Source organism: Dromiciops gliroides, chromosome 2, assembly GCF_019393635.1.
Source record: "Dromiciops gliroides isolate mDroGli1 chromosome 2, mDroGli1.pri, whole genome shotgun sequence".
NCBI classification, from domain to species: domain Eukaryota; kingdom Metazoa; phylum Chordata; class Mammalia; order Microbiotheria; family Microbiotheriidae; genus Dromiciops; species Dromiciops gliroides.
The window spans coordinates 245887530-245914555 of NC_057862.1; the positions used below are offsets into that span (position 1 = coordinate 245887530).

The 27026-nt window shown below is 35.6% G+C and overlaps 1 protein-coding gene across 1 annotated transcript in view; it reads right to left on the reverse strand.

Annotated features, from left to right (window-relative positions):
- Positions 1-27026, reverse strand: part of EXOC5 (exocyst complex component 5) — a 63655-nt gene that overhangs the window by 27536 nt on the left and 9093 nt on the right. The window contains exons 2-5 of the mRNA XM_043985464.1: positions 16831-16925; positions 16229-16376; positions 7598-7792; positions 419-483 (exon numbers count right to left, since the gene is read on the reverse strand). Of these exons, the coding sequence (XP_043841399.1) occupies positions 419-483; positions 7598-7792; positions 16229-16376; positions 16831-16925 (503 nt within the window). The remainder of the gene's footprint in view (positions 1-418; positions 484-7597; positions 7793-16228; positions 16377-16830; positions 16926-27026) is intronic.

The window sequence follows — 27026 nt, forward strand, 5'->3', positions numbered from 1 at the left end:
TGGCTTTCCAGCTTCCACCTAGAATGCCCAATTCTCCTCCCTCAAACCTAGAAACACCCCCACATAACCCCAGCCAATGGGATGGCAACTCTGATAGTCACATGACTGCCCTCACTAGGCTTCCAATCATTATAATTTTGCCAGGCCCATGTAGGCATCAGTGAGTGGTGATGACATGAGGTGCCAGAGCCCTGGCAAGGGCTACAACCAGGGGGTCGAGCACCGTGTGGTTTGCGGAGCCCCAGGCCAGTGCACGCCGAGGCATAAAAACCTCAAATAACAATTAATTCTTTATATTACTTAAGTTAATAAGAAATCTTAAAATACTGTTACTCAATTTTTAACAATCACAAAGGCAAAATTATAGTTTACAACAAAAGTTCTTATATCCATATTAGGTCCTGAAAAGTAAATTTACCTATCAAAGGGTAATTCCTGGGCAATTAAGTGTAACTTTTGAATAATGTCAGCTGCCTCCTTTATCTGGAAAAAAAAAAAGCAACAAAAATACATGTATTTCAGGAAAAAAATACGTATTTATATTACACACTAAACAAAAATAGATTTATAATTATTTTCAAAACTCAACATTTAAAAGCCTTCTAGGCTACCAAATAGTTATAGTTCAAGCCTAGAATTATGATGAACTGGAACTAATCTATACACATATACAACAGGACCTCATCATTCCAAGCTTGAATTTTGGCTGTTTATTTGACTAAAGCTTTGTTTTTTACTTGGGCTTCCAAAACGAAGGTAAGCCCAAGATAACTGAATTATTCTGTCTCACCCACTGACAGGACTAAATTTGGTCCTTACAGATTCCAAAGCCAGAGAACAATAGAAAGAATCTGGCTTAATCTTATAAGCTGGTCAATATACTGTATATAAGTTGGGAGAAGGAGATGAGAAAAGATGAATGATTGGGGTAAGATTTATATTATCTCACACAAGTCTATCATATTAGTAAACACACACAGAAGGAATTAGGTGTGAGAATTTTATGATATATCTTCATTTCTATAAAACTGTAGAGAAGTATGTATAGTTCCACAGGAAGCTTTGAGTTTGTTACTTTTTTCACAACATCAGCAAAGATTTTATCACAGGACTCTGTGTGTGTGTGTGTGTGTGCGCGCGCGCATGCACACACATGTATGTATGCATGCAAGAGAGAATGTGATTAAAAAAACTACAAAGACTAAAGTAAAAGGAGGAACTTTATGTTGTAAGTGAATCTTACTATAAAAATCTAACTCTGCATTGGTGACAGATTGCTGCTATTGTTCATGCATGGCAGAAAACTTGTAGTCAGACAGTGTCAAAGTCAAGAATAACTTTTGGTTTTATCTTTCCCTGTAGGGTCCTCTTCATTCCAGGAAAGCTAGGAAGAGGTAGGTATCCCTGTTCCTTATGCCCAAATCTAAAAATGTTTTCAATGAAGTATATTGTCAGAGTCAAGAAGCTCTCTTTAGCATTCTCTCTCATGCAGACATACTGACAAATTTTGATAGTTTAAAATGAAAATGTAAATGTCCTAATAAAATTTATAAGTAATTGAGAATGAAGACTAAAAGAACTGATAAAGCTATCTCAAAGAACACAATTTTAACCAACAGTGTCATGGTGAAAGAAAAATGAATATACATAACTGAATTCAAAACACTGACCTCTGGTTTCTTTTGAAGCTTTGATCATGTCACATCAACATAGATATTATTGTTTATATTTTTAAATGAATAAAGAATATCTTTAAAATACCAAGAAAAAACACAGATCTCATGTTTGTTAAGTCCTATGCAGTAATGGAAGCACTAAAAATTTGATTCATGTTTTTTTATTAGCCTAATCCTAAAAATAGTAAAGTTACTAACAAGACCAATCAAAACAAAAACAATTCATAGTACTAAGTTTAGACAAAGAAGTTTTAATATTGTGATAACTGCATTTCAGTATAATGGTGTCTTTGGTAATCCTGTGTATTTTCTTTTATACATTTAAAAGTATTATTCTGAGAAAGGGTTCACAGACTTCACCAGACAGCCAATAGAGTTGCTCTGCCACCATTAAATTAAAAAGTTTAACCAAAAGACATACTTATCTAACCTGCCCTGGGAAATTTATGCATTTATTCATTATTAAGATTCAGACAAGGAGTCTAAAATTGTAATCTAGGAATACTGATACACTTTTGCTCTTAATGACACCAAAGTATGAGAGAATTAGGTAGTCATTTTTATGTTTCCAATTAGTACTATGAATTTATTTTGTTGTTTAGTCATTTCACTTATGTCTGACTCTGTGACCCCATTTAGGGTTTTCTTGGCAAAGATACTGGAATGGTTTGCCATTTCCTTCTCCAGATCATTTTATAGATGAAGAAACTGAGGGTCACACAGCTAGTTAGTGTTTGGGGCTGGATTTTAATTGAGGTCTTCCTGATTCCCAGCCCAGTACTCTCTCACTGTGCCACCTAGCATATTTTAGCATATAACGAACACATTAAGAATATAACTCTAAGTGAGATAAAAATTTAGAAGTCCTACTAATGTCTCTGTTACTTTTCTTTTAAATGTTTCTTTTTTATTTAAAAATAACTATTTCTGACATGTATAGACAACTGATATTTTTACAGAGTATATGTATGAAGTCTAGTAAGCAACTAGAAATGCCAAATACAGGGCCTGATACTATTTCTATCTTCTTCTCACAGACAACATAGTATTTCTTTGAGTCACTGACACTTTAGCAGCTCTGTGAATGCTGTTTCCCAGCAACAGCAGTTATGCTTACACTGCTCATGGAAGAATCACTTAGGTCCAACATAATGGTCAACTATTCTTTAACACACTAATGAGAACTATTATCACCTGCTTTCTTCATAAAACTAGCACAGTAACGGATTACTATAAACACTGGCACTGACTGACTTCACTCCTCAAAATTCTATACTGGTTATTTTGTCTTGCTACTAAAAGCTAAATTTACCACACAGGATTTACTGATCTAATTTATCTAAAGCTGAATGTGATTAGTTAATATGTATAACTAATCACAAATTAGATTATTTCTGTGTTGACATTACTGTTATAAACCGAATGGTTTCTTTTAATTTAAAGGATAATTATTCTACATATTAAATGTTAGCAAACTTACTGCTTGCCAAATCTTGCAAAGTAATAAATTGTGCTCACTTTTACTTAAGTTCTGCTGGTTAATTGTTACTTTAAAGTCTAAAGCACAGGATCATAGATTTAGAGCTGCAATGTAGCTAGGAGGTATCATATCAGAGTGGAGAGAATAGTGACTCTAGAGTTGGAGGACCAGGGTTCAAACCTCACTTCAGATGTTTACTATCTATGTGACTGAGCAAGTTATAACCTCCCCAGGACTCCATTACCACTTTTGTAAAGTGAGAAAGGCAAGGGAGAGGGGTGTGTATGCCTACATGGCCTCTGAGGTCCCTTCTGACTAACAGCTTCATTTCAAAGATTTGGAAACTAAGACACAGATAGGATAAACGATTTGCTTCAAGGTCACAAAGGTAATAAATAAGTAGTAGGCCTAGAATTTGAACCCAGTTTTTCTGAATCCAAATCCAACTTTCTTTCTGTTGCACTGTACACCAGAGATGCTATTTCACCTCAAAAATCTATTTACAGGACTAAAAAAAAATCTACACAGGTGCAACATACAAAGAAGCATGAAGCATGGTAATGGTTACACTTCACTCTGGCCATACCTTACCATCTTAAAAAAAAAAAAAAACAAATTCATTACAATAAACTCATGGAAAACATAATGTAGACTGGTGGGTGTTTTTTTTTTTAGAAGGATTTGAATACATTTTTATTTTAACAGAAAGAGAACTGATCAGAACAAGTTTAATTTAGATTAGTGGTTCAAGAATACCTTTAAAAAACAGGCTTTGAAAAGACAGAAATTGTTGGGGAGTAAAATGAGAAAGAAATAAGAGATGGTAACAGTTTCCTGACGCACCGCAGCCACATCCTGATAAACTGTGTCGGCATATAGGCTAAACCAAATTGAGGGTAACTGAGAGGCCTCAAACATGTCAGTGAGTTAGGGAGGTGTCTACACTAAGCATGTGAAGATTTCCCCTGGAGAAACAGGTAAATGAAGGCAATTTGTTTCAACAACCATGAAGGTGGCTAAGTAGACACCGTGGAGTCATCCATTGCATCCCAGGCCATAACCAGTTATCCTGACTTTTATCTTTGACATTGGACTTTGACTCTGGTAGAGTGAGGCTGAGGACTTTGCAATCTTGCCTCACTTAAATCCAAATCATTCATGAGTCAAGATATCACTGTGATTTTACTGATTCTCTTCAAAAATGAAGGAGAAATGGGGGTAGCTAGGTGGCGCAGTGTCCCTTTTGTTTTCCCTTATATCAATCACACTCAATGTCAACATCTTCAGCTATGAATGAATTCTGTTTTTCTCTATCTTTTTCTAAAAGGTGGCTGGTACACAGCCTAGGAAATAGCACAGCAAGAAAGTTAATTAGTATCTGGCAACCTAATAAATGAACCCCTGAATATAACTGATTATGATACAATGTGAGCTAGGAACAAACCACAATCAGTCACTAGCAATCTAAAGATGGTAGGGGAGGGAGACAAAATGAGGAAGTATTAATGACGAAAGGGAAATAGAGGGATAGAGGAAGAGAATTAGAAATGGGATCAAGGATAGGTAAGCTGAAGTGAAAAAAAGGCAAATCAGTTTAATAATTCTCTATAGCCTCCTATTCTTCTGAGGCACAAAGTAATTAAATGAACCAATCAAATCAACAAACATCTATTAAGTACTTACTATGTGCAGGGAACTATGCTAATTGATTAGAATAAAAGAAAAAGGAAAAACAGCACCTGCCCTAAAAGAACTGACCTTCTAATAGGGTAGACAACATATCAATAAATTAATACATGAAAGATAAATACAAAGTAAATGGCTAAAAGGGGTCGGGGACCAAAAAGGCCAACAGTAGAACTGGTACCTGACTGAGTCTTAAAGGAAGCCAAGAACTCTACAAATTGGAGATTAGGAGAGAGCATTCCAGGACAGTGCAAAGGCAAAGAGACTAGAGATGGAGTACAATATGCAAGGAACAAGTAAGTAGGCCAGTGGGTTAGTATGTAGCAAAGTAATATGTTAAAAGATTGGAAAGAAAAGATTGAGAATTTAGGGACCAGACTGTAAAGAGCTTTAAATGCCAAGTAGAGGAGTTTATATCTTATCCTAAAGGTAACAGGGAGTCACTGAAGTTTACAGTCTCTAGGGGGGATATGACATGATCAGACCAACACTTTAGAAAAAAAACACTTTGGCAGCCATATGGAAGACACATTGAAGTAGGCAGAGATTTGAGTCAAGTACAGAAGGCAATTGTAATTGTCTAGAAGAGGTGATGAGGGCCTGAACTAGAGTGGCAGCTATGTGAAAAAGAAGAGGATATATAAAAGAGATACTGTAGAGAAATAAATGACAAGATTTGGCAAATGACTGGCTAAGTGAGTGAGAATGAGGAAAATGACAATATAACTTATGAACCAGGATAACTGGAAAGATGGTGTTGCCACGGATAAAAATAGCCAAGTTCCAAAGAGGGGCCAAGTGTAGGACAGATGAGTTCTGCTTTGGCCATGTAGAACTTTAGATGCCTATGGGACATCAAATTTGAAATGTTCAACAGGCTTTCAGTAGTACAGGACTAAAGCTCAGTGAGAGGCTGGGTCTAGATGTTGAAGTCTGTGAATCATCTGCATAGGGATCCTAACTGAACTCATGGAGAGCTACTGATATCATCAAGTGAGAGAGCATAGAGAGAAAAGAGAAAAGGATCTAGGATACAGCATTGGAGGTGATACCTACACTTAGTGGGTGTGACATAAAGATTCAGCAGAAGAGACTGAGAAGAGCAGTCTGGGAAGAACAGAGAGCAGAGAACAGAAAACCCAGAGAGGGAAGAGTCAACAGTGTCAAATGCTACAAAGAGGTTAACACTAATGATGATAAAGAAAAGGCTATTAGATTTGGTACTTTTGGAAAGAAGCTTCAGCTGAAGGATATAATTGGAAGCCAAACTGCCAAGGTTTAGAAAAGAGTGAAAAGGAGACAAAGCAGAGGTGCTGAGTATATAAGACAATCATCTAGGACATGCAATTAGAATGGAAAATGCTCACTTCTCTTTTTATAAAGTTTTCCAAAGATTAAAGGGAACATGTACACAATATTTAACAACACAATTTTTCATGGATAACAAAAAGATTAAAGGAAAAAATACTGGACACAATTAAAATTAAGTTGAAACCTTCCAACTTAATCCAGATTTGATCACTAGCATGGAGCCATATTATCTGCCTCAGCTTAATATGCTTTCTTTCTTTAGGTTCTGGACGAACGTTTTGAACTGTTTGCAAAGAGGCAGGTCAGTACACATTAAAGACGACAGTTACATCACAATTATAATGGAAAATAAACATGAATACAGAGACACATTTTATTTTACTATACGGAGTTAATTTTATAAAGGTGAAACCACACACTTAAAAGAAACTGGCCCAGGCCAGAATCTTATATATGCATTAAAATTCTTAACTTTTCTTCTGGTATAATTCCACTATCCTATTTTACAGATAATATGAAGACAATTACACGTGTTAAGAGGTCAACTGGCAATGCATTAATTTTCTGATTTTAATAAATTATCCATTCTATGGTTTTATACTGCCTACACAAACATGGAACAAAAAGACAGCATTGCTGACACTGAATTTTACTGCCATTTAGATAAAAATCGCTCCAATATTTAGGGTGACAAAAATTATCCCAACACTCATGGGGTACATTGAGAATAATTTATTAGTACTGTATTCAAGATATTTTGGGGAAATACTTCTTGTATGTAAATGCAATCCACAAATGTCTTTAAATTCTCATGCATTTTGATTCTTTTCCTGAGGGGGAAAAAGTGAGCTAAATTTACCTTCTTTTCAAGACTGTAGAGCAGCCAATACCATGTACCCTTAGACCAGGATTAAGTGACTAGTGCTATGAAAAGGATTAACATGAAATAGTTAATTCGGATTTTTCATTTTTCCAGGGTCTAAACTCTATACTTTTAATTCTTTATAGGATAGCTTTATTAAGAAAACTATCTTGAACCAGATCGCTGAATTATATGTTTAATACATAGAAGAAACTCTCAGATTAGAAGTTATTTAGCTCATGACCCTTCCCCTCATCCCTCCAGGAGGCCATATTCCAAATATGGATGCATTGTGGAAGAAGTTTATGGGAAAGAACAGCATTCTAAAACTGATTACATCAGCATTTCTAAAATCTCAAATAATTTCACATATGAAAAATGTCAATACAACCACATTAAGAATTACTGAACATAGATGCTTTATCAGCAATCTACAGTCAAGTGTTGATTTACACTTCAGAACAAAAATATTCATAAGTCAGTCACTCTTTGTTTTGAAGTCTCACCATTTAAAGTCACAATAGCTTGTAATTAGGGCTGTGCTGTTTAATGAACTGCTTTTATCCTGCTGACAGCTCTTACCTTTTCAGAGTTTTTAAAAACATCAGACTTCAACTCTCCATCTAGAAACTCATTAAAGTATTTCATCAGTTTCTGAGCCTCCACAGCTCGTTGCCGTGGTGTGTTTACCCCCTCCAGCTGGTCACCAAGGTGACAGACCTTAGTCGCTACATAGCTGATATGCTCATCTAATTCTTGGAAATGTTGGAAGGCAACCTATAAGGAAATGGGTAAAAGAAAAAAAAGGCTATTATGAAACAAGTAAATAAAAAACTAAATCTTCAATCTATTTTCCTTATTCAGATGATTAAAAAAACTCTTTTAAACAATGTTTCAAGTATTCTATATTAAAAATAACCCAGAGTCAGGAGCCAAGATAAGGAGGTATCGAAAAGAAACATTAACAGAGATCTCCTCAAATGCCTCCAAACAGATCTGGAAAATGCATTAGGACAAGTCCTGACTGATAAATCCAAACCAAAAATTACAGTGAGTCATTTTCCCAGCAAAGGTCAGGACAGGGAGACAGAAAGGATCATGGACATGGCAGGGAGGTGTCTAGCCAGAAATGGCCACAAGGGAAAGGCAGTAAGAAGTCTCAGATTGAGCACCAAGAGGCCTGATCTTGTCAGATGTAGAAATAGATGCCAAATGACAACTTTGTTGTTCACCACCCAGTTCTAGGTCACAAATCCAGACCTGACTGAAGAGGGGACCAGTGCCTAGAGGTGGCAGTCTAGGGTAGGTTGAAATATGGTGCCTAAGCTGTGTATCACCTATGGAGTAAGTTCAGAAACAAGCAGCAGCTGCATAGTTTTGGACTCCAGGAGCAGAACAGGGTCTCAGTTAAAGTGATTAGTCTAATTACCAGGGCAGAAATCTCAAAGCTGAACCTGCAGAACATAATGGTTGAATCCAGCAGCAGACTACTATAATAAAAACTGGAGGAACCTCACAGGTATGCAGTTCAGAGGCAAACACAGGTCAGCAACCTGAATAGCTCAGACCAGGAGAGCATAAATCCAACTTTGACTTGGATGAGCCCCCTTTGAGAGCTTTGAAAGCATTTGAGTTCTAAACTGTCCCTGAGATCCTAGAGTAACAACACTCAATACCCCATCCCCAAGAAAGCAGTAGTAGGATAAACCCAGATATTTCCTCCATAAGTGTGTAGAACCTGACCTTAACATAAAATCCAAAGTCAGGAAGTAGTCTGGAATAATGAAGCAAGAAAGGAAAAAAAGGAAGAAAAGAAGGAAGGGAGGGAGGCAAGGAAAAGAAAGAGAGAAAAAGGCAGAAAGACAGACAAATTCACCATAAAAAGCTATTATTTGGGAAGGGGGGGGGGCAGCTAGGTGGCACAGTGGATAAAGCACTGGCCCTGGATTCAGAAGGACCTGAGTTCAAATTTGGTCTCAGACACTTGACACATACTAGCTGTGTAACCCTGGGCAAGTCATTTAACCCTCAATATCCCACAAAAAAAAAAAAAAAACCCAAAACAAAAAAAACCTATTACAGTCTTACTTGGTAAATGGTGTGAGATATTGGTCCATGCCCAGTTTCTGCCACACTGCTTTCCAGTTTTCCCAACACTTTTCTTTCCTCCTTCCTTCCTTCCTTCCTTCCTTCCTTCCTTCCTTCCTTCCTTCCTTCCTTCCTTCCTTCCTTCCTTCCTTCCTTCCTTCCTTCCTTCCTTCCTTCCTTCCTTCCTTCCTTCCCTCCCTCCCTCCCTCCCTCCCTCCTTCCTTCCTTCCTTCCTTCCTTTTTTGGTGAGGCAATTGGGGTTAAGTGACTTGCCCAGGGTCACACAGCTAGAAAGTGTCAAGTATCTGAGGCTGGATTTGAACTCAGGTACTCCTGACTCCAGGGCCAGTGCTCTATCCACTGTGCCACCTACCTGCCCCTAAACTTTCCCAACACTTTTTACCAAATAATGAATTCTTATACCCAAATTATACTTGTCAAATGCAAGGTTATTATGTTTATTTGATCTGCCTTTATATTTCTTAGCCAGTACCAGATAGTTTTGCTAATTACTACCTTATAATATAGCATAAAATACAGTACTGCTTAAACCTCCTTTATACTTTTTTTCACGGTTTCTTTTGACATCCTTGACTTTTTGTTTTTTCAAATGAAATTTAGTATTTTTTCTAATTCAATAAAATATATTTTTGGTAACTTAATTGGGATGGTATTCAATATATAAATTAGTTTGGATACAATTGTCATTTTTCTTATGTTTGCCATGCCTATTCACAAAAAATTAAAATCTTTCCAATTATTTAAATCTGATTTTATTTGTATAAAGTTTTTTTTTATGATTTTGTTTATATAGTTCCAGGATTTGTTTTTGGCAGCAGGTGTACTCCTAGGTATTTTACACTTTCTGGAGTTATTTTAAATGGGGTATTTTTTTTACTATCTCTTCTTGCAGAGTTTATTTGTGAAATATAGAAATTCTGATGATTTATGTGGATTTTACTTTATATCGTGCTACTTTTCTAAAATTATTAATTATTTCAACTAACTTTTTAGCTGAGTCTTTGGGATGTTCAAAGAATATTATTATATCTGCAAAAAGAGATAGTTTTATCACCTCATTCTCTATTCTGATTCCTTTAATTTCTTTTTCTTCTCTTATTGCTACTGCATTTCCAATACAATACTGAATAATACTGGTGGCAAAATGGGCATATGACCTAGATATTAAGAGAGATTTTACAAGAAAATTAGGAGAAAGTGGACCATATTGCTTATCAGACTTATGGATAGGTGAACACTTTATGTGGATAATTTAGTTTACATTAAATTAAAAAGATTTTGTACAAATAAGACAAATATAGCCAGGATTAGAAGGTAAGCAGAAAATGTGGGGCGGGGGAGTATTTATAGATACTTTATCAGATAAAGGTCTCACAACTAAAATATATAAAGAACTTTGTCAAATTTATAAGAATACAAGTCACTCCCCCACTAGCAAATGATCAGAGGACATGAATAAACAGTTTTCCAATGAAAAGAATCAAAACAATATATGGTCATATCAAAAATGTTATAAATCATTATTGATTAGAGAAATATAGATTAAAACAACTTTGAGATATCATTTTATACCTACCAGATTGCTAAAATGATAGAAGGGGAAAGTGATAAATTTTGGAAAGGATATGGAAAAATTGGGACACTAATTCATTGTTGGTGGAATTTAAATGATCCAACCAATTTGGAAAGCAATCTGGAATTATGCCCAAAGAGTTATTATACAACTATACTTTCTGACCCAGTAATACCACTACTTGGTCTATTTCCAAAGATGATTAAAGAAAAAGGAAAAGAATCTATATATTCTAAAGTGTTTACAGCAGCATTTTTGTGGTGGCAAAGAACTGGAAATTGCAGGGATGCCCATCAATTGGGCAATGGCTGAACAAGATTGTGATGGAATACTACTGTGCTATAAGAAATGATGATCTCAATGATTTTGGAAAGACATGGAAAGACTTGCATGAAATAATAAAGATAGAAATGAGCAGAACCAAGAGAACATTGTATATAGTAACAGCAATATTGTTTTAAGAACAACTTTGGTAAGTTATTTTGTCTATTATAAATAACCAAATTAACTGTAAAGGACATATGAAGAAAGATGTCATCTGCATCCAGAGAAAGAACTGATAAATAGAAGAATGTATAGAATAATTTTACATACATATACCTATTTGTGTCTAAAGGTAGCCATCTTTGGGTGGAAGGGGAGAATGAAAAAAATTTACATGACAATTTTGTGGTACATGCAAATTGTCCATGGTAAATTTGCAGTTTCATGCTGCAGAAATGCTTGTTTTATTCTATGAATTGAAAAAAAAAAAAGCTATTATGGTGACAGAGATAGTTAAGACACAAACCCAGAAGAAAATAAAGGATTCAAAATATCTACAAGCAAAGAAAAACACAGCTTGGGCACAAATTCAACTGGAATTCCCGAACTTGATGGAGGAAGAGTTTTAAAATGTTTTTATAAATTAAACGAGTGCTAGAGGAAAAAAAAATTAATGATAGCTATGCAAGAAAGGAATTAACAGCATAACACAAGAAGTATAAAACCCTACACAACCAATAGTCCTGAAAAAATAGAATCTAATTATTTCATGAAACAATGAAAAAATATTAAAACAAAGACTGAAAAAACAGAAGAAAATATAAGGTATCTTACAGCAAAAATACCTGACCTCAAAAACAGATTAAGGAGAGATAATTTAAGAATTATAGCACACCAAGACAAAAAAAAAAAAGAAAAAAAAAGAGCCTAGACATATGTCAAGAAATCATAAATGAGAACTGCCCAAAACTCTTTGAACCAGAAGGCAAAATAGATAAAGAATCCACCAGTCACCTCCGGAAATTTCAAAATGAAAAAATTTTTTAAATTAATTAATTAATTAATTTAGAATATTCCCCCACCTTACACATAAAAACAAATTGTAACATTGATTTTTTTTTTGGGGGGGGTGAGGCAATTGGGGTTAAGTAACTTGCCCAGGGTCACACAGCTAGTAAATGTTAAGTGTCTGAGGCCATATTTGAACTCAGGTCCTCCTGACTCCAGGGCCAGTGCTCTATCCACTGTGCCACCTAGCTGGCCCTGTAACATTGATTTTTAAAACTTTGTGTTCCAAATTCTCTTTCCTCCCTATCCCCTTTAAGAACTCAAGCAATTCAATGTAAGTTATAAATGTGCAGTCATGCAAAACATAGCAGACAAAAAAAAATAAACCTTTAGAAAAAGGAACTAACAACAACAACAAAATATACTTCCATCTGTATTCAGGTACCATCAGTTCTTTCTCTGTAGATGGACTGAATTTTTCATAAGTCCTTCAGAGTTGTCTTGGATCACTGCATTGCTGAAAACAACTAAATCATTCACAGCAGATGATCTTACAATATTGCTGTTATTTTATATAAAATACATTTCACTTTGCATCAGCTAATGTAAGTCTCTTCAGGTTTTTCTGATAGCATCCTGCTCATCTTTTTTTTTTAAATAGTAAGCTACATTTACATAGTACTTCAGAGGGAGATTTCCTTACAAAACACCTATGAGGTTAATTGTTGCAACAATAATAGCTAACATTTTTATCATACCTTATACCAAAGAATTTTCTTCACAATTGCCCAGCAAATTACCACCACCACCACCATCCTCATCCTCCATTGCCCTTGCCTCTGCTTCAAATTTTTTTCCCAGTTACTATTGCTAACAGTTGTCTCCCTCCATCCTATTTGCTCCCTATGATATTAACTTATTTTCTATCTTCTTTTACCCTTTCCCTCCTCAAAAGTGTTTTGCTTCTCAAAATGAAAATTCTTAGGAACATTATAGCCCAAATCCAGAGTTTTTTAGATCAAAGAAGAAAATACTGCAAGCAGTCAGAAATAAAAAACTTCAAGTACTAAAGGAACTACAGTACGGATCACACATAATTTCCCAGTCAGCACCATAAAAGAGCAGTGATATCTTAGAATATGATAATCCAAAAACAACCAAGAATAATCTACCCAGCAAAACTGAGTATAATTCTACAAGGAAAAATTTTGATTTTTTAATGAAATAGAAGACTTCCAAGCATTCAAAGATCAGAGCTATGTGGAAACTCTGAAGTGCAAACATAGGAGTCAAGAGAAATACAAAAAGGTCAACATGAATGGAGCAATCTTAAAAGATGAAAAAAGAATAAACTGCTTACTTCTAATTTGGAGAGATGACACATGTATCCCTTCAAGAACCTAGAGGTTATAGAAGTTTAATTAGAAAGAGGGCCTGGGAGTAATTTGGGCATGGGTTTTTGTTGTTGTTTTCATGACACAATCAGGGTTAAGTAACTTGTCCAGGGTCACACAGTTAGTAAGTGTCAAATGTCTGAGGTCAAATTTGAACTCAGGTCCTCCTGACTCCAGGACTGGTGCCCTATCCACGGAGCAACCTAGCTCCCTTTTGTTTTGATAATCTTAAAATAACCACACAAAGGGCAGGGAGGGGATTTGAAAGGTGGGAAGGAAGGGAGAGAAAAGATGAGAAAACTTAGGTGCACAAGTAGAAGTCTATACAAACAAGGAGGAAGGGGTGAGGAGTGCCCTTGATAATTCTCACTCTCAGAACTGGTCAAGGTAGAGAAAATGCACATGCAAGATGGGTACAGAAAGGGAAAATCCTTTTTTAACTTAAGGGGAGTTAACCTTGGACCCAAATAGAAGATTTCTCCAGATTATTGCACAGGTAGATAAAATAACTGCTTTTTTGTAGGTTCATAAAAGTATTAAAATATAAATACATTCTTTTGTACAACTCTAGTAGTAGAGAGGAAAACAAAGATTATATATATATAGTTAGTTCGTTCTGCATAACTTTAATTTCTATATAATCTAAAAACTTTTCATTCTACGTAGCTTAGCGATTATGAGGCATTTGGCATGGCAACAATTACTGAAACTGATGTTCTTAAGAATAATAGTAGGAGGGGCAGCTAGGTGGCGTAGTGGATAAAGCACCAGCCCTGGATTCAGGAGTACTTGAGTTCAAATGCGGCCTCAGACACTTAACACTTACTAGCTGTGGGACCCTAAGCAAGTCACTTAACTCCAATTGCCTCACTAAAAAAAAAAAAAAAAGAATAATAGTAGGAGAACAATTTGTCCCAGGACATTTCTCTTTGAACTATACTGAAAAAGATAAGATGATACAATAATGACAACAATAATAATAAAAGAATAGCAGTAGGATAGGGATTTGTCTCAGGACTATTTTTAACTGAAACACATCCAAAAAAAGATGAGAAAAACAAGATAACATTTCCATCAAAAATGATGAGAATGCAATACTAGTTAATGTTTATATAGTGTTTTAAGTTTTGCAAAATATTTTATATCTGCTGTCTCACTTGATCCTAACAACTATTAAGTTAAGCGCTGTCTTCACTTTCTAGGTAAGTAATGGTTGAAGCAATATCCTAGGCCCTACCCCATACAGGCTAGGTTAGATTTTCCTAAGAGTATTGAAGTGATTAGCTTAGAAACCCAAGGCTCAGATTGTTTATTATGTTAGCTTTCTAGTAGCCTAGGTCCAGAAAAGTCAGACACAAATAATCAACAACTACTCCCCTCTTCAGGCTCCTGATAAGCAAACTGGTGAGGGCAACACAATGTTAACAAGCTGCTATAGCCAAATGAATCAATGTTGTATCTTTGCTGAAAATTCTTTCCCTGCTACGGGATGTCAGATGTTTTAAGAGTTTTAAATTTCATTTCAAAACCAAACCTATGCTACCAGACTGACCTCAGTCAAGCCTGGCTAATTACACTGAGGGAACTAAGTCTCAGAAAGGTGAAGGGACACAACTATAATTACACAATTGTTAAAAATCACGCACCAAAAGCAGGATTTATGCTTGGATCTCCCATGACTCTGAGACTAGCTTTTTACTTTACCACACTGTTTCTCAATGAAGAAAACTCTGCAGAGCATCCCAGACTGGCTAGTGAAAAGAGAAAAAGCATCACAAGATCCATGTTCTGGGGGAAGCAAGGGACCCTAAAGATCCAGGCTTTGTAACACAAGGATAAAGACCTGTGAAGCAGAAATTGTCCTATAGAATTTGATTAAACAGTCAGGATCCATCTGTAATTAATGCTTTAATTTTAAATGCAAAAGGACAGCTTTAGAGGTTTGGGGCACTATTTTAAGTATACTAAACATTTCTTCCATAATCTTAGCAAAGCTATTGTGACAGAAACCATAGTGCTTTGCACACAGGCACTTAAAAGTGTACAATATATTTTAATTTTGAATACATAAAGGTAGTAAATCTGAAGTAATGAACTTTTTACACCTAAAAATATAAGAAGAATTATTGATATCTTTGCATCAATGCTTAAGAACAGGTTGCTCAAAATTTAAGCTAACAATTGGGGCACCAAAGTTTAATGGATGTTCCCCATTCTAAAATTCCAAAGGTTAATCCACACAAGTTATGAAAGTATGATCTTCTCTGGCCTGAAAATAATGCAGGGTCTTGATTATATTCTAAATTATGCTGATCAGACTATCCCTAAAGGGAATAATCCTCCCAAATACACATTTCCTAGACTTCAGGCAGAAATTTCCTAGCATTGAAAGGATGAAAATGAACATAAATTTTATTGGGACACACATCTCCTGTAAGTTTACTTCACTTTGTCATTTCCAGGTTGAGTTTGCTTTAAGTGAAAAGGTGATCCAGTAGACCCCCAAAGCAAAAAAGGTCAACTGCAGGGCCATCCTAAAGTCTTGGATCTATTTAAGAAGAAAGAGCCAGTTCACCAGAGAAGTCTTCCTAAAAAACAAGGGCAGCTCTAAGAATAACCAGATTCCTAGGTTAGGAAAATGTAGTCTTATTCGGGACCAACATTCACTATTAAACCCAACAAAGAGTAATTGATTACAAACTGGCAATTTTAGATCACTAATTTATTTGCAGAAAATAGCCCCAAAGAAATAATCATTTTCATTTTATTAGGTTTTTTTTTTTACCTGAACATGAGACAAAATAATTTTAAAATGAAGTACTTGTCTACTTCTTTATCCTTTGGATGATTTATCCTAATTTTTACCTGATTGCTTTTCTGGAGTTCTTGTACTTTCTTAGCAAATTCCTTGGCTTCTTTCTGACACTGCTGCTCTAGTTTCTCTACCCTCCTCTGAATCCTTTCATCCATTATCTGAAGTTCTTGAATATGGTTTACAAATTCTTCTAACAATCTGTTAAAATAAAATTATTATAAAGTATAAAAACAGTTATGCCCAACCAGAATCTACTAATAAATAAAATCACATATATACCCCAGAATAAATTTAAAACAGCATGGTATGGAGATAGTTATTTCTCTACAGTCTTTTTAGGAACCCCTTTTTGTTTAATAATAAAGTTTAAATATTCCCACAATTTCATACTAAATGTTTAATATATTTGAGATAATATCCATAACATAACTTTTTATGTTTTCTGAAAATGAATATATTATGCAATTCAAAATGATTCACCATTTAAAAGAAAACATCTCACTTCTGAAATTCACTAGAGATTCTATTTATAATCATTTGGTAAAATTATGTCAGATAAAAATTTGAGACTAATTACAATTATTTCCTTTATTCCAAAAGAAAAAATGTAGCCACACCAAAAAATAGACTGATATAGAAATTTTCACCACACCTTTTGGGATCAAAAGCTTCAGGTCCTCCTCGAGAGCCTCCTCCAGGAGTTCTCCATACCAGACGTTCAATGTACTCATCTGCCACAAAAGGCTCCTAAATTGAAAAATAAATATTCTTTGACATAGCTCCCAGAATAATTTGATGATACTACTAATAGATTCTTAAGAGTTGGATTTTAAGAGTTTAAAAAGTAGCTAAAGGAATGCACTATATATATAATATACATATACATATAAAAATTCTGGAAGAATTTGCTTTTAAAATATAATGTTTCAACAAAGTACATATACCTATTAATAACATTTATTTTAAACAAATACATAACTTTTGGAATAAAAACTTGTGGACTATTTTATCAACCTAAAGTAACAATGTTCAACCTCAGCTTCTATACATTTTTTAAAATGACAGTACCAATATGTATGTACATTTCTATACTACTGTGTACATTCATACACTATTCCTGGTCCTATCCATTTAGAGTTCCTCTCTCATCACAAATTAAAACAACATTAAAAAAAAATCTGTGCTGATATATTTCATTTTCTTGTCTAATGTCCTCCCGTTTTCATTTTAAAATGCTGTTGGGATAATCTGGTTGAAATGGATTCAATACCAAGTTCTTTGGAGGCTCATTTTTTGCCATTTTATTACATAATACTGTTCAATCTTTTCCCAGTATGATTTAGTGGAAAGAGTACTGGGTTTAAAGTCAGAGGGCATGGATTTACCAGCTTTACTATTTACTAGATTATAACCTGGATCAAATCATTTAACCTAAGTAGGCCTCAGTTTCCTCATCCATAAAATAAATATTTTGGAGTAGATGTTCTCTAACTTCCCTTCTAGCTCTAACTCTTATGATCCTGGTTTCAAAAACAACTCATAAAATAACAGCAAGTTATATTTGCATGGCAATTCAAGGCCTATACTGCAATTTTCACAATAAATGAAGTAGACAGTAGGAGTGTTATTATCCCCATTTTAAAGATGAGCAAACTAAAGCTCAGAGAGGTTAAATGATATGCTGAAGGTTACGCAGTTAGTTAGTGGCAAATGCAGGCCCTCTGACTCCAAATCCAATGCTCTTTCTACTAGACCATGGTGTATTAATTTAAGATAGCACAAATGTGGTCAGAAAGTAATTCGTTTTTCCAGCCAAAGACAACTTCAGTAAGGGGGTCGAGCAGTTGGCCAGAGGAAGATTACAGGGCTCTCTTTGCTAGCACTGAGGCAGGACTCTGCTGTTTTCCCCATACTCCTATCCAGGTCATAGTCTTGGATGGTGGTCCCAGATGGAGTAGGAACACAAGTACACTAGAGCTTGCAGCCACAGTGCAGCAGGATTCTGTTCATAGTTTCAAGGCAGAAAAGCAGGTCTGTGGTTGCTTGTAGACCAGAGCATAGGTAAGGAGAGTGGTGAACATACCTCTCCTTAAATCACATCACCTTGGAAGAATTAAAGACTTACAAATTCCTAGAAGTATCTCTGAAAACAGCTGCTCAAACCCTCTGAAGCTTGGGAAAGTGCACCCCACCCTAGAAGCAGTGTCCCACTTGAACAAAGAGTTAAAAGTCAAGAAATAGGCTGGGAAAATGAGCAAACAGAAAAAAAACGCCAACCCTAGAAAGTTTCTATGGTGACAAGGAAGATCAAAATACACCCTCAGTAGAAGATAACAAAGTCAAACCTTCTACATCCAAAGCTTCCGAGAAAAATATAAATTGGTCTCAAGCCATAGAAATGCTCAAAAAGGACTTTGAAAATAAAGTAAGAGAGGTAGAAGAAAAAATGGAAAGAGAAATGAGAGTGAGGCAAGAAAACCATGAAAAAAAGTCAACAACGTGAAAAGCCTAAGCTAAATGGAAAAGGAGGCACAAAAGCTCTCTGAAGAAAATAATTCCTTAAAAATTAGGACTGAGCAAATGGAGGGAAGCTAATGACTTTATGAGAAATCAAGAAACAACAAAGCAAAACCAAAAGAATGAAAAAATAGAAGGCAATGTGAAATAGCTCATTGGAAAAAAAAAAAACTGACTTGGAAAATAGATCCAGGAGAGATCATTTTAAAATTCTTGGACTGGGGGAAGCTAGGTGGCACAGTGGATAAAGCATTGTCCCTGGATTCGAGAGGACCTGAATTCAAATTTGCCCTCAGACACTTGACACTTACTAGCTGTGTGACCTTGGACAAGTCACTCACTGCCCCACCAAAAAAAGAAAGGAAGGAAGGAAGAAAAGAAAATTACTGGACTATCTGAAAGCCATGATCAAAAAAAGAGATTAGATATCATCTTCCAAAAAACTGTCAGGGAAAATTGCCCTGATACTCTAGAAACAGAAGGTAAAACAGAAAATGAAAGAATCTATCAATCACCTCCTGAAAGAGATCCCCAAATGAAAACTTCCAGGAATATTTTAGCCAACTTCCAGAGCTCCCAGTTCAAGGAGAAAATATTGCAAGCAGCCAAAAAGAAACAATTCAAGTACTGTGGAGCCACAGTCAAGATAACACAAGATCTAGCAGCTTCTACATTAAAGGATCAGAGGGCTTGGAGTATGATATTCCAGAGGCCAAAGCAACTGGGATTACAACCAAGAATCACCTACCCAGCAAAACTGAGTATAATCCTTCAAGGGGAAAAATGGGAATTCAATGAAAGACAGTACTTTCAGGCATTCTTGATGAAAAGACCTGAACTGAATAGTAAATTTGACTTTCAAATACAGGACCCTCGAGAAGCATAAAAAGGTAAACAGGAAAAAGAAACCATAAGGGATATTAAAATGTTAAACTGTTTATATTCTTACATGGGAAAATGATACTTGTAATTAATAAGAACTTTCTCATTATTAGGGAACCTGGATGGAAGTGATGATATCTTTAAAAAAATAAAATTAAGGGGTGAGAAGAATGCACTGGGAGAAAGGGAGAGGTGGAATGGGGTAAAGTATCTCACATAAAAAAACAAGAAAAAGCTTATACAGTGGAGGGGAAGATGGAGGGGGGGGGCTGGGGAGTGAGTGAACCTTAATCTCATCAGAATTGCCTCAAAGAGGGCATAATATACACACTGAATTGGGTATAGTAATATATCTTACCCTGCTGGAAAGTAGGAGGGGAAGGGGGGTGGGAGTGATAGAGGGCATGCTGGGGGAGGGGGAAGTCAGAAGCAAAACACTTTTGAGGAGGGATAGGGTGAAAGAAGATAGAAAATAGAGCAAATGCCATGGGGAGGGAATAGGATGGAGAGAAATACAGTTAGCAATAGTAACTGAAAAAAATTGGAAGCAAGTTTGTCTGACAGGCTTCATTTCTCAAACACATAGACAACTGAGTCAAATTTGTTAAAATAAGAGCCATTCCAAATTGATAGATGATCAAAAGATGTGATGTTTTCAAATGAAATAATCAAAGCTACCTACAGCTCAAACATTCTGTAGAGCAATTTGGAACTATGGCCAAAGGGCTATAAAACTAGGCATACTCTTTGACCTAGTAATATCTCTATTACGTTAGTATCCAAAAAGAGATAAAAACAAAAAGTTGAATTCAAGAGAAGATGCCCATCAATTGGGGAATGGCTGAACAAACTGTGGAATGAGATTATAACGGAACATTATTGTGCTATGGGAAATGATGAGCAGGATGCTATCAGAAAAACCTGGAAAGACTTACATGAGCTGATGCAAAGTGAAATTTACTGTATACAAAGTAACGGTAATATTATAAGATGATCAGCTGTGAATGACTTAGCTATTTTCAGCAATACAATGATCCAAAACAACTCTGAAGGACTTATGAAAAATGCAATACATCTCCAGAAAAAGAAGTGATGGTGTCTGAATACAGAATGAAGCATAATTTTAAAAATTCCTTTTTCTCAAGTTTTTTTTTTGTCTGTTTTCTTCCACAACCTAATGTGGAAATGTTTTGCATGACTACACATGTATAACTTATATTGAATTGCCTGCATTCTTAAGGGGGTGGGGGTGGGGAGGGAGGGAGAAAGAGAATTTGGAACACAAAGTTTTAAAAATTGATGACAAAAATTGTTTTTACATGTAATTTGGGAAAAAAATAAAATTCTAAACAAAAAAAGAAGAGGATAAAAAAAACCCCTAAAATAATATTTACATTTATAAATGGAAAGACTTAGCAGATTAATAAATGTACAAAGAAAAAAATAATTCATGTGAAAAACCTAAGGATCTTTTTTTTGCTGTTGAATTGTTTCAGTTGTGTCCTACTCTTTGTGACCCCATTTAGGGTTTTCTTGGCAAAGATACTGGAGTGCTTTGTCATTTCCTTCTCCAGTTCATTTTACAGATGAGGAAACTGAGGCAAAAATGGGTTAAGTGACCTGCCCACGGTCACACAGCTGGTATCTACAGCTGAATTTGAACTCAGGTCCTTCTGACTCCAGGCCCAGTGTTCTCTTCTATCCACTTTGCCACCTAGCTGCCATTATTAGCCATTGATGGCTGACAGAATTAGGAGATTGAAGTTCAGTTCTTTCATTCTCTCTCTCCCTCTTCCCCTCCCTCTCTCCCTTCTATCTTCTCTCTCTCTCTCTCTCTCTCTCTCTCTCTCTCTCTCTCTCTGTTTCAGCCCACTCTCTTGTAACCCTATGTGGCATTTTCTTGACAAACATACAACTATACAAAGGATCTTGGTGAATGGCAAGGTTAGTAACAGGCAACATGACAATCAACTGCAATCTTAGGATACATTAACCAAAGAGCATTCAGAACAAGGGAGGTGAGGGTCCCACTATCATTCCCCGGTATGGAATATTATGTCTCCCTCTATCAAAAGTTTTAGTTTAAAACAATAGTCATAGAAAAGTTGCCCAGTCCTGAAAAGGGGTTAAGTGACTTGCCCAGAGTCCCACAGCACTGAGTTAGAGATGTGACACAAACCCAAGTCTTCCTGGCTCAGAGGACAACTCTCTCCAACAGGCTAGTGTTTCTCAACCTTTTGGTCTCAGTACCAATAATTAATAATAATTAATAATTTACATTATTAATAATTGAGGTCCCTTTACATTATTAATAATTGAGGTCCGTCCTCCCAGAACTTTTGTTTTAGTAGGTTATATCTATAGTTTTGTCATTCTCTATCTAACAAGGCATCTACAGATAGAACAGTGTTCATGTTCTCAAAATCTTGATTCATCATAGTTTTTGTTTTATTTTTAACAATTATTATGAGTTAGAAATGTGACTATTTGTCCTATTCTAGGAATTACTTCTAAAACTTAATCTGAATCCCAGGGCAGGTAGATAAGTGTATCTTTCTATTAAACTTTTTAATTTAATGGAGGCAGAGCAACTATGTTGGCTGTCTGGTGAAGTCTGTGAACCCCTTCTCAGAATAATACTTCTAAATGTATAAAAGTGGATAGCTAGGTGGAGCAGTGGATAAAGCACTGGCCCTGAATTCAGAAGGACCTGAGTTCAAATCTGGCCTCAGACACTTGACACTTACTAGTTGTGTGACCCTGGGCAAGTCACTTAACCTTCACTGCCTCGCCAAAAATAAAGAAATAAATGAAATTAAATAAATAAAATTAAATGTATGAAAGAAAATACACAGGATTACCAAGGACACCAGTTATATTGAAATACATTTATCACAATATTAAAACTTCTTTGTCTAAACTTAGTACTGTGAATTGTTTTTGTTTTGATTGGTCTCGTTAGTAACTTTACTATTTTTATGATTAGGCTCATACAAAAAACATGAATCAAATTTTTAGTGCTTCCATTATGCATAGGACTTAACAAACATGAGATCTGTTTTTTTCATTCTTCTTGGTATTTTAAAAATAATCTTTATTCATTTTTAAATATAAACAATGATACTGGGGGCAGCTAGGTGGCGCAGTAGATAAAGCACCGGCCATGGATTCAGGAGGACTTGAGTTCAAATCTGGCCTCAGACACTTGACACTTACTAGCTGTGTGACCCTGGGCAAGTCACTTAATCCCTACTGCCTCACCCAAAATAAAAAAATTAAAATTAAAATGTGGCTGGATAATATTTAATGAAATAAATAAAAAAATAATTTAAAAAAACCAACAATGATACCTATGTTGATGTGACAAGATCAAAGCTTCAAAAGAAACCAGAGGTCAGTATTTTGAATTCACTTATGTACATTCATTTTTTCTTTGACCGTGATGCTGTTCGTTAAAATTGTGTTCTCTGAGATAAACTGATCAGTTCTTTTAGTCTTCATTCTCATTTCCTCTAATCTTTCTAATTCTAATAGACGAATCCTTCCAATACTTCTATCATTTCTATTTTGACACTCAGTTCCTCCCTACTGGTCACAAATAAGTTCAGGATAGCAGTTACCCATGTCATTTTTCTGTGCTTTTCAATGAATGAAAATTATCATGACAGTAAGTCTGTAGTTGCCATGACTACTATAATGCCTAAAACAAAGTAGGTGCTTAATAAATGCATAATAATTGAAATAAAATTAACATATCAGTTGCTCTTGCTTTTCAGCAGAAAGCTCCAGGAGATTAATTAATCAACACACTTTTACTAAGTGCCTACCTTGTGCCAGATTCAAATGGCTGACGTCCCCTATGACTACTACCTGTGCAAGAAGTATGACCAATTTCCTGAACTCATCACATATGTCTTCTTCTGGCTAGGTCATGTATAAGCTCCCCCCCCCACATACACAATATTGTTTCCTTTTTTTCTGCAATGATCTTCACGCAAACATTCTCTACCATCGTTCCCTGATTTTCCCACAAGAGCACCCATTTTTTATTTTTTATTTTTTTAATCATAAAAGTATTTTATTATTTTCTAGTTACATGTAGATAGTTTTTCAAATTTGTTTTTATAAGATTTCTAGTTCAAAATCTTTCTCCCTTCCTCCCCTCCCTCAACCCTCCCCAAGACATCAAGCAATCTGATGATATAGGTTATAAATGTACAATTACATTAAACATATTTCTGCATGCTGTGAAAGAAGAATCAGAGCAAAGAGGGAAAACTTCGAAAAAGAAAAACAAACAAAAAAATTGAAATAGTATGGTTCAATCTGCATCTAGATGCCACAGTTCTTTTTTTCTGCATTTGGAGAGCATTTTCCATCATAAGTCCTTTGGAAGTATCTTGGACCACTGTATTGCTGAGAAGAGTCAAATCTATTACAGTTGATCAACACACAATGTTGTTGATACTGAAGAGCACCCATTCTTGATATGTAATGATGTCCAGCACACACCCTAGCAGTTTTCCCCCTATTTTCCTGTCATTACAGTAAACACACAGGTTTGGGGAGTTATTTTTAATATTTCTTGTAAGTAACAATGGGGAAACACGGAATAAAAAGTGGTATTTATTAAAAAAGGGGTTTTGTTTTTAAAGTGAAGTGTAAAATGGAGACTCATGGTTTCATGTTGAAGCCTCTTTTTGTATTGTGCTATATACATGGATTTTTTTTTCTATATTTAAATTTTTTTTAATTGACTTTATATGTAACTGGGAAAATGGAAAAAAAAAAAGTGCTGTGGAGGCTATGTGAAAGATGGATTAGAATGAGAAGATATTTGTGGCTGGAAGACCAAATAGGAAGTTACTGGTTATTGCAATCCAAGTGAGAGGTGATAAGCACCTTAACTAGGGTAATGTCTGTGTGAGTATAAAGATGTGGAGTCAAGAGTCAAGAATCAACTTTCTGCCATTTAACTTCTGGTTATTTACACATACATGGACCCCAGAAATTTATGCTCATTCACTGCAGCAGACCCTACACAAATGAACTTCATTCTAATTCCTGTTCTCTTCCAAATAACTTTCTTTTGGAACCCCGCTTCTGTCTGAGTTTCCCATCTCTCTCTTCAAGGTGCCTTGGCTCTAAGACATCACCAACTTAATCTTGATAAGTACTCTCCCAGTTCCTGACTCAAGACAAGCCCCTAACACTGATGGGGTAAATGTAACAAATGGAGAGGGGAGGTAAAAGAAAGAAATACAAATTAAGGTTGTGACTACAAAGTCATGAGACCAGAATCTATAGATGGATGGAAAACTGGCTCTCAAGAAAACTTACAAAAAAGGAATTCCAAAACTATTTTAAGCAGAAGTGACTCAATTGAAGGACAATGGTCACATGAATGCATCTTTGGGGGGAAAGGACAGAGCATGGCACAAGTGTATAGGAAAAACAATCAAAATTAATTTCTAAACAATACTGAAAATGTTGCAAAGCACTTTACTATCTTTTTTGTTTGTTTCAGTTCTCAAAACAGTGTTATGAAATAAATACAAGAGTATTATCCTCATTTTACAGATGAAGCAATAGAGGATCAGGAAAGGTAATTGCCTTGCCCATAGTCACAAACCTATGAAATGACAGAAAGGGGACCTGAAACCAGTTTCCTGACTGAAGTTCAGCACCATAAACTATGACAGCTCTACTACTTTGTTAGAGAAACAGAGACTTAAAGGAAATAATGAAATTTAAATGTGTGTGAGACAAAGACAGAGAATTAGCAGGCCATTATCATAAGGTTCTTCTAGGACTCAACTGAAATTACAAGAATTGATTTTATGGATTCAGAATCCCAATGTTCTATCCAAGCCAAACCTTTGTGGCTTTTAAAAGCTGTGATGCAGCAATACTATAACTGTCTTGCATATACTACTTTAGTGTTAAAGAAATGTATATGCTTTGCCACAAAGATAAAAATAATAAAAAAAGAAATGCATATGCTTTGTGTGCTTGTATAACCCTAACGGTGTATATATTGTCTCTTCTAGTAACAGTATTAACTCCTTGTAGAAATGGACTATTCCATTTTCATCTTTGTCACCCAAGCGCCTAGCACATATTAGACACATAAATGCTTGTTGAATAATGTCTGAATAAATAAATGAGGGACCAAAGGCCAAAAAGCAATTTGTTGTGTCACATCAAGTAGAAACACAGAATATTATAAAAGGATCCTAGACCAATCATCTCATTTTACAGATGGGGAAACTGACATCTAAACTTTTTCTTTCTTGAAGTCTCTGATGCTGTTCCCATCTTTTTTCTTCAGCAAATACCCTGCTTTCCTATCCATCTTCCACTCTCTCTTCTCTCCTATTCCACACCGCAAAATCCTTCTATATATTCACCTGCCTTTCCACCCTTTGCTCTAGTTTACAAAATAAAAGTAGTCTTCCTTGCCAAAGCCAGTGCCTCCACTTGTGTCCTTGATATCATCTTCTCCTGTGTCCTCTAAAAATTTGCTCCATATCCTTCCATTTCTCATTTTCAGTTTCTCCTTATCTGTGGATTTCTCTTGCTCTCTATAAACATACCTAGGTTTCCCGAAAGTTTTAAAAGAAATCATTTGTAGAGCACCGGCCCTGGAGTCAGGAGTACCTGAGTTCAAATCCAGCCTCAGACACTTAACACTAGTTGTGTGACCCTGGGCAAGTCACTTAACCCCAATTGCCTCACCAAAAAAAAAAAATAAAAAAAATCATTTGATTCGGGCTATTGTTCTTCTTCCTACCCTTCCTCCCCAAATCCTAGAAAATATATTTCTTCTCACTGACTCACTACCATACTCATCCACTTTACAATGGGATCAGGTTTGTGATATTATTCTATTCAAACTACCTTCTCCTCAATGCACAATGACCTCTTAATTACTAAAGCTAATGGTCTTTAGCTTGACATCATTGACTGTCCCTCCTCTTGAATATTTTCTCTTCTTGTGGTCTCCATGACACACACTTTCATAGTTCTAGCTGACTCATCATCCATTTCTCACAATGGGCATGGCCCTCCCCAAAGCACTGTCCTCAGTTTTCTTTTAATACACTTTCACCCTTAAGGAAGTTTATCTGTTCCCATGGGTTGAATTATCATCTCTATGCAGATAAATCCAACTTCTATATATGTAGTTTTATTTCACTTCTGAACTCCAGTTCTATACTTAAAACTATTTGAACCGCACATCTCACCAGCATTTGAAACTTAATAATACAAAACAGAATTCATAGTTCCTCCTAATTCTATCCCTTATCCAAACCTCCAAATTACTGTGAACATGTTTCCTAGTCACGTAAGTTTGCAACATCATAGTCAATCAGTTCAAAAGAAAATTCTACCTCCCCAACCGCTCTCATATTTAGCATCTTCTCTGCATGCAAAACATTACCACCA